Consider the following 15,901-nt stretch of genomic DNA (forward strand, 5'->3'; position numbering starts at 1 on the left):
AAGTGTAAAGCAGGGCGCTTTCTGATGCAGTTCCTTTATTATCCAGAAACAGTGTCATTATCAAATTCCTCCCCAAAACATATACAGAAGGTATACAGCCCCACCCATACCTCCCATCCATGGGGCATCCCAAGGGGCTATGGCTCCTCATCCCAACTTCTCTGAGGGAATGGAAACCCCTTAGGAAATCGATCTGTGATTCCTGGGATTCCTCACTCTTCAGGCGCTAGAGTTGAGGAATTGTGTCTCCCCAGGCAGGGATCCCAGTAAGATACTCATGTTGCCCACAGCCATGTTGGGGGGCCCAGAGGGAGGTGGGGTGTGTTCAGAGCTGTCCCCCTGATCATGGGAAGGGGGAGGACTCAGCCCCTGGGCCTCATCCAGAATAGCCACAAAGTCCAGCTGAGTGTTGTCAAGGTCAAGAGAGTCCAGAGGGTTGCACACCTGCCCTTCAGGAGGAGCGTACAAGGCAGGACCCCCTCCCAGCCTGCCCACCTCAGGATGACCACAACTGGGGTTGGTGCTCCCTGCCTTGAGGGTCCCATAGCAAGTGGGCAGTGGGGGCAGAAGTCGGGGTGGTGCTGTTGCCCTATGGGGGGCCTTGTTTGCCCCCACTGCAAAATTTTCATGGCAGGTTGGAGGGGCGGGATAGGAGCCCGACTTGTGATTGGGCAAGTTAGGTGCAAAGCCAGGTCCATATGTGGCCATTGGACCCTTGGCAGGGCTTGGGCTAACCTGGGAACCCCCTAGAAACTTGGGACTCTGGTAGAGAGCTTCCTGGACTGGGGGATCTCCCCTGCCCCCACCCTCCCAGAGCAGTTCCTGTTGAGACTGAACATAATTACACACCAGCTGAGCCTTGAGTTGTCCTGTGGAGTGAGTGGGGGAATCAAAATCCAGGCCAGGCCTGGGCTCTGAAGGAAGATAATCAGGGGTTGGCTGGGTATAGGCACCTGACTGGGGATATTGGGGAGGAGGAGGCTGGGGGTAGTGGGAGAACAGAGGCTGTGGACGAGGAGGCCCATCACTGGGGTGAGCACTGAGGCAGGGCGCCAGTCCTGTGGCATCAGAACCCACTGGACACCCCTGTTCTGGTTTGACCTGCACTTGTCCGTAATGTTCAAGACGAGGACACTGACTGTAGACTCCAGCTGGAGCCTTGGGGCCTGGGTACAGCCCGGAGTGGGAAGGGAACTCACCCCATGGTTCAGGGGGGGGGTTCAAGATAGGACACCTGCTGGGGACAGGGGTTTGGCCCATAATTGGTGGGTGGACCAGGCCCAAGAGGCAGGGAGCCTGGACCCCTAGCTCCATAAGGTTCAGCCGCTGCCCCTTCGGGTCCCCCATATCCCAAAGTATCAGTGGGTGGGAAGTCCAAATAGGGGTTTAGACCACTGCCTATCATGGAGGTCCCACCTTCTGGCTCCTCCTGCAGTCCTCTGGTATCCATGGCGACATTCTCAGTGATGCTGGGGGGCTGTGGTGAGTAGACAGCGGTTGGGAGTTGGGGATCGAAGTTCCGTCCTCCCCCTGCCATGGTGGGGGGCGTGTGGACACAACCCAAGCTCTTGAACCGCTGGACTCTGGCTGGGGCAGGACGGTCAACAGCCCGGGCCGGGTCACTGGCCCTCCGGGTGACCCCTACGCTGGGGTTGTATCCTGGATACTCAGCTCGGCTTCTCCAGGGAGGTGCAGGAAGGCTCCCCATCCGATCCAGGCTGGGTGTTGCCGTGGGTGGGGTACCACCTCCCCTGGCTGAAGCATATCTTGCCCGGAGCAGGTAGTGCTGGGCAGGGGTGAGGCCGGGCAGAGAGGATGCCCCGTTCTCGGGCGGGGAACCAGGGGGGTAAGGGGAGGCCAGGGAGGAGCGGCGGCTGACGGTATAGGCTGAACTGACGCTGCTGGAGCTGCTGCTGCGGCGGTCAAGAGAAACTGGGGGGCCCAGGCGGCGGGACACAGGGGTGCCTACAGGGGATAAGGAAGAAAAAGCAGGGTGGTCAGGGAGCCCTCAGAATCTCACCCTGCCTCCCCCATGGGACGGCCTTGTCCCAGAATCCTAGGGACAGGCTCCTTGACTCCGACGACTCAGACCCCAGGACGACCCATGCCCTTTCTACGTCTGTGTCACCAGGGATTCAGAACCACCGTGAACAGTTGTATAGGTTGTACACTGCACAGCCCTAGGGAGCAGCATTCACGTCATACTTTGTGTATCACAATTACCTGATGGATGGAAGGAAAGTGTCTGAGGAAGGGGGACCTTTTGCTAACTGTACAAAGGTGCTATAGGGCAACCCTGAGGAGGGAAGTCCTCCTTCCAACTTCAGAGAAGGTCCAGATCTCAGTCCAGCGACTACCTCCACACCCAGGTCTCACCAGTATGGGTCAGGCTGGGCAGTTTGAGGCCCCGGGGCCCCATCGGCCGAAGTTGATGTAGCTGGTCCAGTCTGAGGTTCTCAAGGCGTCGAAGAGTGGACAGACCAGTGCCAGCAATGCAAGGCCCCTCATCCAAGCTGGACAGGTCCTCAGTGCTGCCCCCTGCATTTCCAGTCATTTCCACACCACTATCTGTGTTGGCGGCACTGCCTGCTGGGGAGTGGTCGCTGCTGCAGGACGACTGGGCCCCAGGGCTGGGCTGTGGCTTCTGCGGGGAACATGAGGGCTGAGGGCGGCCCCTCCCCCCCGCCCCCCCAGTTCCCTGAACTTGGTGAGTGGCTCAAGCCTGTGTCTCAGTGACTGCGCGGACGGAGGGGAAGCTTACAGGTGTAGGGAGGGCTGAGCAGGTGAGGGGAAGGGGGCAAACTGGAGAGATGTTGATGAGAAGAGCCTAGGATGGAGCACAGACTGCCTGGGTTCAAATTTACACTTAGTTCGGTGACCTTGGACCATTTGTCTATATGCCTGAGTTTCGTCATCTGAAAATGTGGAGAGGAAGTTCCTTTTCCACGAAGCTGTTGTGAGGAGTACATGAAATTATAATCCTACTAATGTGAATTTTACATGTAAACTATACATAAATTAGAATAATATACTAAGCCCCATATAAGAGTTTGTTGAACCAATTCAGTAATGAATTATACGAAAATCTCTTGATTTGGGGTAACCCAAGGAGCACCACTGGGGTAAGAGACTGGAGGACTTCCACAGAAGGGTGATGTACAGAGGAGGACATGGAAGAGTTGGGAGCGGACTGGAAGGATGTGGGCAGGGCAGGCCGGGGCATGGAGGCAGGAGTCGCCTGGGCCAGCTCACCACGGTCCCCTCCGGCACGGTCAGTCTGCTCTCCTCCCTGATGGGGCCTCCATCCCGCTCCCTCTTGGGCTCCACTGTGGACAGAGACGGTGCCCTGGGCAGGGGGCCGTCTCCTCGGTGCCGCTTGGTCACATGGGCATCAGGACCATGCACTGTCTTGACGTGTTTCCGGAGCGAGCTAGGATCTGTGTAGCGTTTGGTGCAGCCAGGGAGCTTACAAACATACGGCTTCTGTTGGGTGGAAAGTGAAGACATCAGGCAAAGGAATCAAAGCAGGAGAGTGCGGAAGGCATGGGAAGAAGAGGTGGCATCAGTTGGGGACGAGGGGGTCAGGGAGGAATGCACAGCACCCAGGGAATTAAGGAGGGGGGGAGTCCTTGGAGTAAAAAATGAGAGGGTCAAGGGAAAGATTAGGAAAACTGACAGCCCAGGTCTGTGAGGCTTCATAAAGCCAGGGGTTGAAGGGACCATGGGTCCCCTCCAGGCCAAATGGGTCTATTTAGGTTGGCCCTTTGGCTGGTTAGAGGTAGCGGGTGGGGTGGTTATGTGGAAGTTCTTGGTTTCAGAAAGACCTTATCCAGGTGAATGAGGTGGGGGACAGGGACTCACCTCTGTGGAGCGGGTGCTGGGCTAAGGGATTTCTTATGGGGGAATCTGCCCAGTAACTGGCTTCTCAAGTGGGGAGGGTCCCTTAGGTGGGGCATTCACCTCATTGGAGTGGGTCCGATTCTGGTGCTTGGCTCGGTCACTGGCATTGCTGAAGGCTTTACTGCAGCCCTCGTGCTCACACATGTATGGCTTCTCACCCGTGTGTGACCGCAGGTGCGTCTTCAGATTTTCGAGGCGTGAGTATGACTTCCGGCACCCCTCAAACTAGGGGATATTGGGGTCAAAAGATAGCTCTCAGACAGAAGGACATGGAGATTAGAAGAACTGTAAATCTCAAAGGGGACATACATCCGAGACTATAACTCAAGATGCGAGGGCAATTCCCAGAATTCAGGGATGAAGGCAGGCAAGAGCTCGGCAAACTGGAAGCTGGAGGGGATGCGGCAGCGAGCATCTCCCCGTCAAGCCAGAGCAGATCTCCCTGCATGGGAATCTTAGACTGGCTTAGGATGGGGTCATTCTGGGAGTGTCTTATGTCCTTGACACCGAGCTTCTCCATTAGGCAGAGTAGCAGGCACAGTGCCTCGGGCCCAGGGTACTTTTGGGGGCCCACAGAAATGTCTTAATTTCTTAAAGCAAAGGGAAAATGGCTTTTAGGTCCAAGAAAATGTTCTAATACACAACATCAATATGTTCATCTTTATACTAACCCAGTCCTAAGATACAGTTTTTAAATATTTGTTTATGGCGGCAAAGTGCCTAGGCTCCAAGAAAGTCGTATGAGCTCTTGGTGGGGAGCCCCAATTTAGGGAAGGACCCTGAGCTTGGGAAGTGGGTGCCTCACCGTGCACTTGTGTGGCTTCTCCCCCGTGTGTCTGCGCATGTGCACCACCAGCATGTACTGGGCTTTGAAGGGCCTCAGCTCCCTGGAGCAGCCCCCCCAATGGCACACGAACTCCTTCCGCTCCCCATGGATGTGCTCACTGTTGATGTGCTGAAGGAGGAGATACAGAGGCTCTCTGAGGTTCCCTTCTGCCCCCAAGTCCCAAAACAGACCTTCCCTGGAACCTCCCCACCCCACCATATTCCTCCAAGGCTCCACCTCATGGGGGAAGAAGTTGCAGAAAGAACATCGTAGCCCGCACCTCTGTTCTCCCACATTTCTAAAACAAAGCTATAGCTCCTGAGTTTCTGCTGACCCAACTGGCCACTCAACCTCTGACCTCGGTATCCTGGGACCTCCTGCCCTTAGCCTAACTCCACAGTGTCCCACCAGAATGTCCTACAAGATCCAGCCAGCATTCCTGTTACCCCCTGGGGCTCACGTGCACCAGCTGCTCCTGGGAGTCAAATTCCTGGCTACAGCCATCCCAGCGGCAGTCAGTCTCATACACAGACTCAGGCTCAGGCTTCTCCTCTCTCTCCAGGTCCTCCCGCCCATCCAACATCCCCAGCAGGGGATCCTAGGGCAGAGGAGGCAATCCTAGGGTCACTGGGGTGACAGCTTTTGTTTATTTAGCTCAGGTTTCAGAGTTAAAGTCGCCCCCCCCTTACCTGTGTGCCTGTGGAGTTGGGGCTGGACATATCACCCTCCAAGGGCTCCTCTGGGCACTTGCTAACCAGCAGGTCCAGCTCAGACTTCAGCTTCCCCAAGGGAAGAGGTGAGGGTGATGAAGGTAGAAGTGGGCAGAAGGAAGAGGGAGCCCAGCCAGGTCTTCCTGCCCTGAGTACCCCCACCCAAGCTGCTGGAACCCCTGGGTTTGGAAGAGACTTCCTCCTCAGACTGCACTGGGATGGGCAAAAGGCAGGATCTCATTTGGAAGAGTCTGATTCAGCTTCAAGGAGTGAACCCCAGCAACCATACCCCTTTATGTTTCTGCTACTGAGAACTTTTCGATCCCCTGTCCTTCCTTCACCTTTCCCCATAGAGCCCACCACCCACCCTCCCTGAGCTGAGGGAAATTGGGCAGCAATATGAGGACTCTCACCTGGCAAGCTGGGAGGGGTCCCCGGGACTGAGGATGCGGCATCATCCCACCTGGAGTGGGGTCATGGGGACCACAGGGCTGGACCCCGAAGGAAGGCGAGGTCCCTTTTTGGTGATTCATCTGGGGTGGGAATCCCAGAGAGGGGCTGAGGAGGGGGAGGAGGAGGAGGAGAGGCAGTTACTTAGGACTATCATCTGAAAGAATTTCAGGAGTCCTTGGGCTATTTTGGAGTGTTTCTGAAAAACGGTATGGGATGGGGTTGAGGCAGGCCCAGGGAAGCACGGAAGAGGGCTTCAACACCTTTGAAATGATAAGGATTCAAACAGGGTCGGGTGCTTTGGAAAGCTTGAGGCTTTTAATGGGGTTTGGCAGGGTCTTTAGGGGCCTCTTAGCCCAAGGCTTTCTGCACCTCATGGTGCCGATGGAGAGGTGACCATAGGAGCCCCCAGGAGATGCACAGCGTGAGTTGATGAAGGCCACAAGGGAGCTGGGTGAGGTGCGGATAACTGTCTGTAGATCCAGGCTGGCGTCTGACAGAGGCGAGATGGAGAGTGCCCGCTTCTTGGTCAACTTGACTGAACCTCGGGGAGGAGGGAAGAGCGGGGCTGGGGCAGGAAACAGGGGAGACAGCTACGGTGAATGGGGGCATGTCTCCCTCCACCCAACCCATGGGTCCTGACTCTCAACAAAACAATGACACTTGACTCTGCTTTGCCCTACTGACCCCATCTGTGACCTTCTGATCATGCTCTGACCCCTTGCTCCTATCTCCAAGCATTTCCTCTTCCAAGTTAGATCCCCTGCCTTCCCCCTGCAACTTTCTCTTTTTAGAGCAAGTCCCAGAGGGGCAGAAAGGGAAGAGATGTTGCCTGAGGCCTCACCCTCGGTGCAGCTGTTGGTCTCTCTAACTGGCCCATAACTGTGGGGGCCAGACATGAGGTTGGCCTGGTGGCAGAAGGGCAGACCAGGCAGTCCTAGGAAAGAGAGATAGCGAGAATGGGGAATGGGAATGGGGGAACACGTAAGGCCTCACCTTGAAACCCCGGGAGAGGCTTGATCCCATATCCCAAGCCTATACGACATAGAGCCTCGAATCTTCTTGTGGATTAGAGACTGGCATGGGGTAGGAGATAGAAGAGGGATCCCTGGGGCTGACTGAGAGAGCTGCCAGGCCTCAAGGCCTGGAGATTGGTATTTGCACTGACCTTCTGTCCCCATGCTGGGGGCCTGACTGGGGAGGGGCCGGAGACAGCAGGGCTCGCCATAGCTACTGACTGGCGGTGGGGTCATCGAGTTGAACATGGTGTCTCAGAGGAGAGTGTGGGGACACTGCAGGAGGGGAAGGGAGATGTGCAAGTTATAAAGGCAGGAGGGAAATAAGGAAGGTCAGATAACTAATTCAGTTATAGAACCTCTAAGACATCTGCCATGGGAAATCAAAGTGAAATGAGCATCACTCAGCCAGGGGGGTAAGGAAAGGAGTCCCAGAGAGGCAGAGGCTGTCTTGAGGATCTTTGTGGGAACTGAGTGGGATCTTTGCCTGGGTGGTCTAAGCTCTGGTGTGTGTGTGTGTGTGTGTGTGTGTGTGTGTGTGTGTGTGTAGGAGGGAGTGTTATGGACTAATTGCGTCTGTATAAGCCTCAAGTGATTTTATGCCATGGTCCTCTATTTCTTCTTGCTCTGACCGTGGGCCAGCTTTGAGGGGTGGGATGGGGGAACTCATGCTGAGCCCCTTTGCCTTCATTTGTTCCTGCGCAGCGACAGGCCCGCTACAATCTCTCCAGTATGCAGCAGAGGGAGCTCTCGCCACAGCCCAGACGGAGAGGCTGGTGGGGCCAGGAGGGAGCACAGACGTGGGGCCAGGAGGGAGCACAGACGATCTGCCTTTTTCTAAGGCAGAAAACTGTGTATAGAAGGGGATAAGGTTTCTGAGCAGAGCCTCCCAGGTCTGTTGAGTACAAAGAGTGGAAACTGGTGTTATCCTGGGGTAGTTTGAATCTGGGCGCCCACCTCACTTGGTCTCTTTTGGGGGAGCAGGAAAGGACTGTAAGAGAAGGCTTTGAGAGAATGAAAAAACAAAGTCATTATTCACTAGAGAAGAGCTGTGAGGGAGAGGGTTCTGCCATCCGCTTTTCTCCTCAAACTCCAGTTTTTGATCCACCCCGGGTTTTCCGGTCTCCCGGGACTGAGGGTGGGGTGGGGCGGGGTAGGGTGGAGAACGACCGGGAGCGGGCCGGCCGGCGCGGTGGGTGATCCCGGGATGCTGGGATTTTGGGTGAGGGCGGGGTAAGATGGGGAGAGGAACCCGGACCCCATGACCCAGCCCAAGCCCCGTAGCCTGGATTGTACCCTTCCTAACTCCTCCTTTCCCAGCGGAGAGCTGGATCCCGCATCCAAGACCTCCCAACTCGACCTTGGCACTTTGTGTGTGTGTGTGGGGGGGCACAGCTGGCTGGCAGCTGGATGGGGGGACACTTCTCCCGCCTCCTTCCTCTATGACTCACCCAGGAGAAGGAGGCAGGGGCTCGCAAACGACCCCCCAAACACTAAAGAGACTCCCCCAAACGTGCCTACTCAGTCATCCTCTTGTGCCACTGCCCAGCCGCAGGGGAGTCCTGATGGAAATGGGGCGACATCCCACCTCGCCCACGCGTGCCACAGCCCACCCACGTCTCCCCTTCACACCAGTGACAGGAAAATTTCGCCAACTTTTCCAGCTTCGGTTAAGTTTTTCTGGAGTGTGGATGAGAGCGCAGGATGGGGCAGGGAGCTCTAGGGTTGCCCTGCTGGAGCCCTGAATCATCTTCTGTGTCTCCCTATTTTCCAGAGTCCCCCTCGCACCCCCGCTCCCCAACTCCCAGGAGTAGGCCCCGCCCCCCTTCTCCCGGTCCCGCCTTCCCCGCCCCCGTGCCTCCTCGGCCCACCCAAGTCGCCGCCGCAGGCTCTGGCTGCAGACAGCTCCGCTTCCCCCGCCCGCCCCGGGAGCCCAGTCGAGCGAGCCGCGGTGGAGGGAGGGCGGGGGGGGGGGTGTAGTTGAGAGGCGGGACACATTCTTCCCTCCTCCCCTCAGCTCATCCAGAAAGCTGGCAGTGGCGCCCGGGGGGCGGGGGGCACTGTTGGAGCGTGGGGGGTCCCCGTGGCGGGGTGGAAAAGAAAGAAGAATACAGAAACTACAGGGACAGAAAGTGATTGGGTAAATAAAATAAGGTGTATATGGGCGGAGGGAGGGGTCAGGACACCTTGGGTTCCTGATTATCACAGTTGGCTTCCCAAGGGTTAACCCCTCCAGACCCCCGGGAACCCCTTAGTGACGTCAAGGGCGGGGTCTGTACCGCCTGGTTGGGGATGCCGAGTAGATAATTGAGGGGGGGGTGTCTCCGGACCCCGCCCCCATAGGGAAAACCATCCCAATTCCGGCCCTTACAACTCCCCCGGGAAATTGCCCCACCTTCTCCTTCCACTGGACAGTAAAGACCTATCCTATGAAGACCCCAGTTCTCCAGCCCCCAAAACCTTAAGTCCCCAGTCACTATGGGATCCCCTTTCCCTAATCCTGTCCCCAAAGCTAGCTGCCCAGGGCGGATTGTTTCGGGGTCACCGGGCCTGAAAGAGGCTTCAGAGCGGGGAGCAAGGGCAGGCAGGGTGGTCTGAGCCAGAGGAGGGGCCTCGGCCCCCAGCTCCCGTTGGGGAGGGGGTTCCAACGGGGATACATAGGCAGGCCGTGGCCAGTGGTCCCGCCCAGTCCCAGTAGGGGTCTCCCTGCGGCTGGCCCAGCTGTCCTGGTGGTCCCGAGGTCAGAAGGTCAAGACAAGGTCTCCTCGGCTCCTCCTAAGCCCCCTGACTACAGCCCTTGGGGACTCAGGAGTCCCTATTCCTTGAGAAGTCTTTCCAGGGCCTAAACGAGACGCTGGGCCCTCCCGCCCCCTTCCTAAAACAGAAGGCACTGCTTTTCCCCAGAACGAATGCACCAGCAAGCACATCTGTCACAAGACAGGTCAGGGGTTCAAGCCTAGCTGTCCCCCACCGGTTTTGTCGCCTCACACACACCCATCTCCACCCCACCTAGGGCTCTCTCCTTAGCTGTTCCCTCTTCCAGAAACACTGACGTCTTCCTGCCGGCGCTCAGGACACACCTGGAGTTCCCTCTCTACCACGCAGACCTCCAGCTAGCCGGCCCTCCAGCCTCTTCATCCCAACCTCATGAAAGTGAGATGTTTCTAATATATGGGAGAGGCGGAGACAGACAAAGAGATCCACGGTTGCCTGAGACAGAGACACAGAGACTGTCAGAGGAAAAAAAAAAAAGATACAGAGAAAGGGAGATACAAACGAAAAAATTCTTCAAACTTTCTGTATCTCACCCCAGGCTCTCCCACCCCCTTTTTGCCTCTGTGCCCCAGGTCTCCCTCTTGGCTGGGCAGAGTCCCTCGCAAGCAGGGCATCCCCTCGGGCCCCCTCCCCCACTGCTCCCAGGTGGTCCCCCGCCTGCCCCCCTTCTCACCTCCTCCTGGGCGCAGGGCTTGGGATGCGCGGTCCAGGGCTGGAGTCTGGGCTGGGGGGTGTGCGGTGGGGAGGGGGGGCGGACAGGGCCACGGCAGCGCAGCCTCAGTGCCACCCCCACCCCCCCTAACCTGGCCGCCAGCCCTCCCGCCGGCCCAGCCCGCCGGGCCGCGAGCCGGGACCACCCGCGAGAAGCGCAAACTTTTTTTTTCCCTTTTGCAAAAACTTTTTCTCGCTCAAGCAGCTGGCGCGCCGCCGCTCTTCCCGCTCGCCTCTCACCTCCCTTCTACTTCCCTCCCTCTTGCCGTTCTGGAGGATGAGGCGGGGTAGCTGAAAGCAAGAGAGGGGGTGCCGGGCTTATTGCACCCCCAGGACCCCCAGGATCCTCCCCCTCCCTTGAGGGACCCTATACTGCCCCCCCCCCCCCCCCCGCTGAACACGCTGCTGGTGGTGGGCAATAAATCCCGGCATGGATCCTTGGATCGGCTGCCCACGAAGAGCCCTCCCCCACCCCCCACCCCCCCGAGCCAGAAAAAACTAAGAAATGTATTGGGAGTTGGGGGGGGGGCGACGAAAAAGTTCATCCGAGAAAGATAATATTGGAGGTAGCGTCGTCAACTTTGGTTGGTGCTAACTGAGCATTCCGCCATCCTGTAGTTTATCTGCTGGCCTCACTCTTTCAGTGGAACATGAAGGGGTCAGGACAGATTTGGGGTTTGGTGCAAACAGGACGGGACACAGTTGGCTTAGAAGTGAAGGGTCTATAGAGCATAAAAGAGACGGGCAGTGGCTGAGGCTCTGGGTGCAGAGTATGCGGTTCACAAGGTTACTAAGGTACCCTGGGACGCGACCGAAACACTGTTCCGCAGAGAACCCCCGCTCTCCTTCATCTCCAAGTTCTGGAGACTGCGGGCACCTCCGTACCTCTGGGCTGCCCGCTTTCTGCAATTCCAGGCTGTCTGCTCCCTCTGCTGGCCTTTCTGCAACATGACACTCTCTCGGCGTCTGGAAGCGGAGAAGACAGGGGAGCTGAAGGTGTAGGAGGCTTGACAGGTCCCCCCTCCAAAGCCCAGTTAGGAGCCCAGGGAGAGGGTTGTATGAGCCCAAAGAAGCGGAAAGGTACACTAGAAGAGGCTGCTAGTGCAGAACAGTAGTGTCTGAGAGGGGAGTGTCTTGTCCCTTCGGATTCGTGTTGCTATAGTGACAGGATGCAGGGGAAGGGGCAGCTATTTTAGTCTGTCTGACCTTTCTTTATGAGAAAGGGGAGAAAACGTGGTGAGGAAAAGGAGCCCCTTCCTTTCCCGTCACCCCTCAGACAGGCCTCCCACATCCTAGTTCTGCTTCCAAGAACCACCTCCTCAGGCCTGGAGAGTTAGTAGGTTAACTGCTCAGACTGAGGGTCAAGGGGAAAAGGTGAAACTAGAAAGAGGTCTGAGGCCCTACAAATATAGGTAGTGACTCTGGGGGAACAGATAAGGAGTCCTATTTCACCCTCCCTCCCCCATATGACTTTGGCCCAGACACCAGTTATACCCAGAGGGTCAGGCAAGACCAGTCAGTGGTCCTTTCTTTCGGAGAAGCTCTTTTAGAGCACACTGTTTTTTCCTCCTCACCCCGGTCTCTAGATTAGTGATTCTGCAACATTTTGACTTCAAGACCCCTTTACACTCTTTTTTTTTTTAAGATTTTATTTATTTATTTGAGAGAGAGTGAGAGAGCATAAGCAGGGGGAGGAGCAGAGGGAGAAGCAGACTCCCCACTGAGCAGGGAGCCCAATGGGATGCAGGGCTCGATCCCAGGACCCGGGGATCATGACCTGAGCCGAAGGCAGATGCTTAACTGACTGAGCCACCCAGGAGCCCCTCTTTTTTTTTAAACAGGCTCCCCGCCCAATGTGGGGCTTGAGCTCACAACCCTGAGATTAAGAGTCGTATGCATGCTCTACCCACTGAGCCACCCCGTCACCCCGCGTTTATACTCTTAAAATTTATTGAATTTTTGTTTATGTGGTTCCTGTTAATTTACTATATTAGAAGTTAAAACTGAAGAATTTTGTAACACAAGAATACACAGGCACATATCCCATTAACAAGGATGTCGGAAAAATGATGTAATCACATGCCACATAGCCTCTGGAAAACTCCACTGTATACTTTTGAGATAATGAAAATAAAAAAGGCAAATACCATCTTAGTATTATTATGAAAATAGTTTTGATCCTGTGAACACTCCTGAAATGGTCTCAGGGACCTCCCAGGGGTCCCCAGACCTCACCTTGAAAACTCTCCCTGTGGACTATCGCCCCAGCCCTTCTTTATAACTCATACTTGTTGATTTTCCCCCTCATTTCTTAGGAAAGGATAAACATTTGTCTCCCCGGTGGGTCCGGTCCCCCACACTGGGAAAAACTAGGGAACTTCCTAGGCTCAGTACCCCTCTCCCGGCTCCCATTTCTGGGGCTCTCCTAACCACCTCCTCTTAGCCCCTTGCCCACCTCCTTCTTGACGCTCCCTGAAAGCTCTTCCACAGTTCCCACCCTGGGCCAGCCTGGTTCCCCTGTCCCAAGCCTGCTTCCCTCACCTGAGGACTTCCTCTTCTTGCGAGAGACTAAGTAGTTTTTCTCTGCCTTCTCCTTCCCTGCCTCCACCCCTCCCTCACCTCTGCCGCCTTCTCAGGGGGCTTAGGTCGGAAATCAAGCTTTCTGGGGAGACTCCTCTAGAGAACACACTTTCCCCATCTCCCCACACATCAACCAGCCTGGAATAGGCAAGAGCCTGGACCGACAAGTGCCCCTTTGGGTCCCCTAAGGGTCACCCCGGTCATCTTGCCACCCCGCCCATTAGGTGGGGGTGTGGATCAGGCCACGTCTCCCACCACAGATGCCCTTTGCCTGGGAACCCCCAACTGATCTCTTTACTCCAAATCCCCAGGTCCTCTCACTAGCTGCAGCCACAGGCCTCCACCACCATATCGGGCACATCTGTCTTGACCACATTGCCATCCCGGTCCAGGTAGAGGAGAGACAGAGGCCTTCGGGCCGTAGGGACACAGCAGGAAGTACCCAAGGGCCAAGGGTTGTTGGCCTTGAGGAGGCTGAATACAGCTGAATGGAAGGAGGCAGCAATGCCGGGGCTGCCAGCCAGGTGGGGGGGGCACTGTCCGCTGCAGTAATTTAGCTGGTACCCCTCGGGCTGCAGGATCCAGTCCCGCCATCCCAGTTCCTGAAAGTCCACATAATGGTCTCGCCGGCAACATAAGGGGGTCTCAGGCTCACAGGTGGGGGTCCTCCTCCTGGCCCGACTGGCTCCAGGCTCACTGGGCCGGATCTTAAGCTCCAGGAAGGGCCGCTGGTCTCCCGCTGTGTCCAGGAGCTGCCGAGGCTTTTGGGCAGAGGTGGTGTTGCCTTCTAGGAGTCTGCAGTTCAGCTGGAGTTTCAGGACAGGGGACTCCTCACCCCTCAAGCCACTAGAGGGCAGAGTGAGGGCGTGCCAGCCCGGGGCTGTTGTCTGGTGCTCTGCCAGGAGGGTGTGCGACCCTTGGTGCCCGCTACCTGGGCTCCATCGGAAGATCCTCAAGTAAAGAGTGCCAGGAAGGGTGGGGAACACGTGCAGCCAGAGGCGAGCGTGGTACAGGTGGTGGGACTGGGCTGTGGACAGGTGGAAGGTGAGCATGGAGCTGCAGGCTGAGGTGGAGGGACCTGCCAGAGAGATGGAGAAGGGATGGAGGAATGTGAGCAGGGATGGAGCTCCCCTCTGAGACCCCTGCAAGCCCCGCCCGCTGCTCTCCCTAGCCCCTTTAGAAGACGCGGGGACTGCCTTGTGTCCTCCGTCCTCCGCAACCCGTCCCTGCCTCTTCTGTCCTCCCTCCTCCCACACCCTGCTCCGTCTGCCTTTTCTGTCAGTGTCCCCTTCCGCCTCCCTCTCCGTCTGCTCTCTGCCTGCCTCTCTCTTACCCACCTGTGATGGTAGCAAAGCTGATGACCTCCTCCCCATTTGCTGGAGCCACACTTCCTGGCTGCAGTCTCCGGAGGGCTCTGGCCAGCGCCGCCTGGGGTGGAGGGTGAGTTATTCTGGGACGACTGGTCAGATGCAGCCCCTCCAAGATCTGCTGCTTGGCTAGCTCCAGGACCAGAGCTCGTTCTGCCTGGGGCGCCGGCGTGGGGCCTCCGCAGGATGTACACGCAGACCCTGCCCCCTGTGCCCACACCAGTGCCCACAGCAGCACCAGCTGGGGCTGGACATCAGGGAGCCCCATGCTCCTGGTGAATGGCCCTGGGTTGGGTCGGGAGCCTCAGATGGCAGTTGCTCCTTCTGTTGATCTGATTGCGTGGAAGCCAATGAGGGCACAGCAGCAGACCGCCGTGCCACACCTACCCTCGACCAAGGGTAGAGCCACCTGTCTTCTATTGCCCGGGACTCAGGAAGGCAGTATGCGGATGGTCCAATGGGTGGCTGTGTTTAGCGAAGTCTGCCAGTTTGACCCTCACAGCTCATGGCTGGTTACCGACTGGGGCCTCTTTAGAGCCGAAACCTGGGGCTCCCCCACTTAGTGGTCAGCCAGCAGACCTACCCTCTGAGCCCCGGGATTGGCCGGCTGTGCTGCCCATCAGGGCCCTGAGGGGGGTGGAGGTCCCCCCCCCCCTCCCCGGGAGCTCGGGTTTCACCATCTGGCCTGGTCACTGAGTTTGAGGTAGGTGTAAGGGGGTGGGGGGGGGGCAATGTGGACATGCATGATGCAAGAAAGAGAATGATTTCACATGCTCAGTCCCCAAGGTCTGGGGCTCAGGGGAGGGACTCATAGGCGCAAGGTGGGGAGGGCAGTTTCCTCCCATACCTCTAGTCCTTCCAGCTTACCCAGACACCTCTGCTGCAGCAGTTCTTATGAGGCAGCTGTTGAGTTCCACTGGTTATTTCTCCAGGGTCTCTGGGCAGGAAGGAGAACTCTGGTCTCTCTCTCCCTAGAAATAAGGCTGGGACGGGGAGGGGAGGTGGTGGCGCGGAGAGGAATGGCGTCCTCCTGCCCAGGCCAAGGTGGCAGTGCCATGGGGCACGGAAGTCACCTCCTGACCCTGCCTATGCTGGCTGCCCAGAGTCCAGTTGGACTGGAGCACAACGTGGAGGGGGCTGGAGCATGGTGGGGGTGGGAGGCATGTTACTGCGATGTCTGGGGAAACCCAGAGAGGTAGGGGTGGCGGTGATGCAATCTTACAGCAGGGCAGAGTCCATCAAGGCTGGCAGAAGGGCATGGGACTTGGGAGGGCCCATACCCAGCTGCTGGCTCTCTTTAAGGGGACTGTGAGAGTTACCTAAATTCGGGGCATCCTAGAAGTGGTGCGAGGCCTCTGTGAAAGGGGGCAGGAAATGGGAGGTCTAAGGACCTTGAAGAGCAAAGCAAGATGAGTGCAGTGACCTTGGTTCCCATCCCAGCCCTCCTTACCACACTTCCTTGCTGACTGAATGGGAGAGCCATGGCCCCTCCACCTCGAACTTATAAGGGTAGACTTCATGTTAGCCTTTCTCCTTATGCCCCAGTTGCTTCAAGAAGCTAGAAGG

At 57.1% G+C, this 15,901-nt stretch overlaps 2 protein-coding genes across 2 annotated transcripts; both read right to left on the reverse strand.

The window, feature by feature from the left end:
• Positions 1 to 219: 219 nt before the first annotated feature.
• Positions 220 to 13,751, reverse strand: GLI1 (GLI family zinc finger 1). The gene is given in 16 exon segments (XM_025882884.2): positions 220 to 1,218; positions 1,220 to 1,965; positions 2,377 to 2,644; positions 3,253 to 3,483; positions 3,961 to 4,125; positions 4,706 to 4,855; positions 5,187 to 5,324; positions 5,416 to 5,505; positions 5,850 to 5,994; positions 6,259 to 6,454; positions 6,731 to 6,823; positions 7,055 to 7,178; positions 9,983 to 10,112; positions 10,351 to 11,110; positions 11,274 to 11,354; positions 13,624 to 13,751. Coding segments are annotated over 12 exon segments (3,318 nt in total). The 5' UTR covers positions 7,152 to 7,178; positions 9,983 to 10,112; positions 10,351 to 11,110; positions 11,274 to 11,354; positions 13,624 to 13,751.
• Positions 12,218 to 14,849, reverse strand: INHBE (inhibin subunit beta E). Its single transcript, XM_025882650.2, has 2 exons — positions 14,306 to 14,849; positions 12,218 to 14,046 (listed from the first exon to the last, which is right to left on the reverse strand). Exons 1-2 carry the CDS (start codon positions 14,601 to 14,603, stop codon positions 13,289 to 13,291), a joined length of 1,056 nt encoding a protein of 351 aa, XP_025738435.1. The 5' UTR covers positions 14,604 to 14,849; the 3' UTR covers positions 12,218 to 13,288.
• Between the last annotated feature and the right edge of the window lie 1,052 nt (positions 14,850 to 15,901).

Source organism: Callorhinus ursinus, unplaced genomic scaffold, assembly GCF_003265705.2.
Source record: "Callorhinus ursinus isolate GAN/ISIS: 27379988/994484 unplaced genomic scaffold, GSC_fseal_2.0 scaffold14, whole genome shotgun sequence".
NCBI classification, from domain to species: domain Eukaryota; kingdom Metazoa; phylum Chordata; class Mammalia; order Carnivora; family Otariidae; genus Callorhinus; species Callorhinus ursinus.

Bases quoted from the DNA above. Each gene is read 5' to 3' on its own strand.
- INHBE (XM_025882650.2), bottom strand. From the start codon at position 14,603: ATGGGGCTCCCTGATGTCCAGCCCCAGCTGGTGCTGCTGTGGGCACTG. The intron at 14,047-14,305 runs GTGGGTAAGAGA...TCTCTCTGGCAG, and splicing joins CAGCTTTGCTACCATCACAG to GTCCCTCCACCTCAGCCTGC.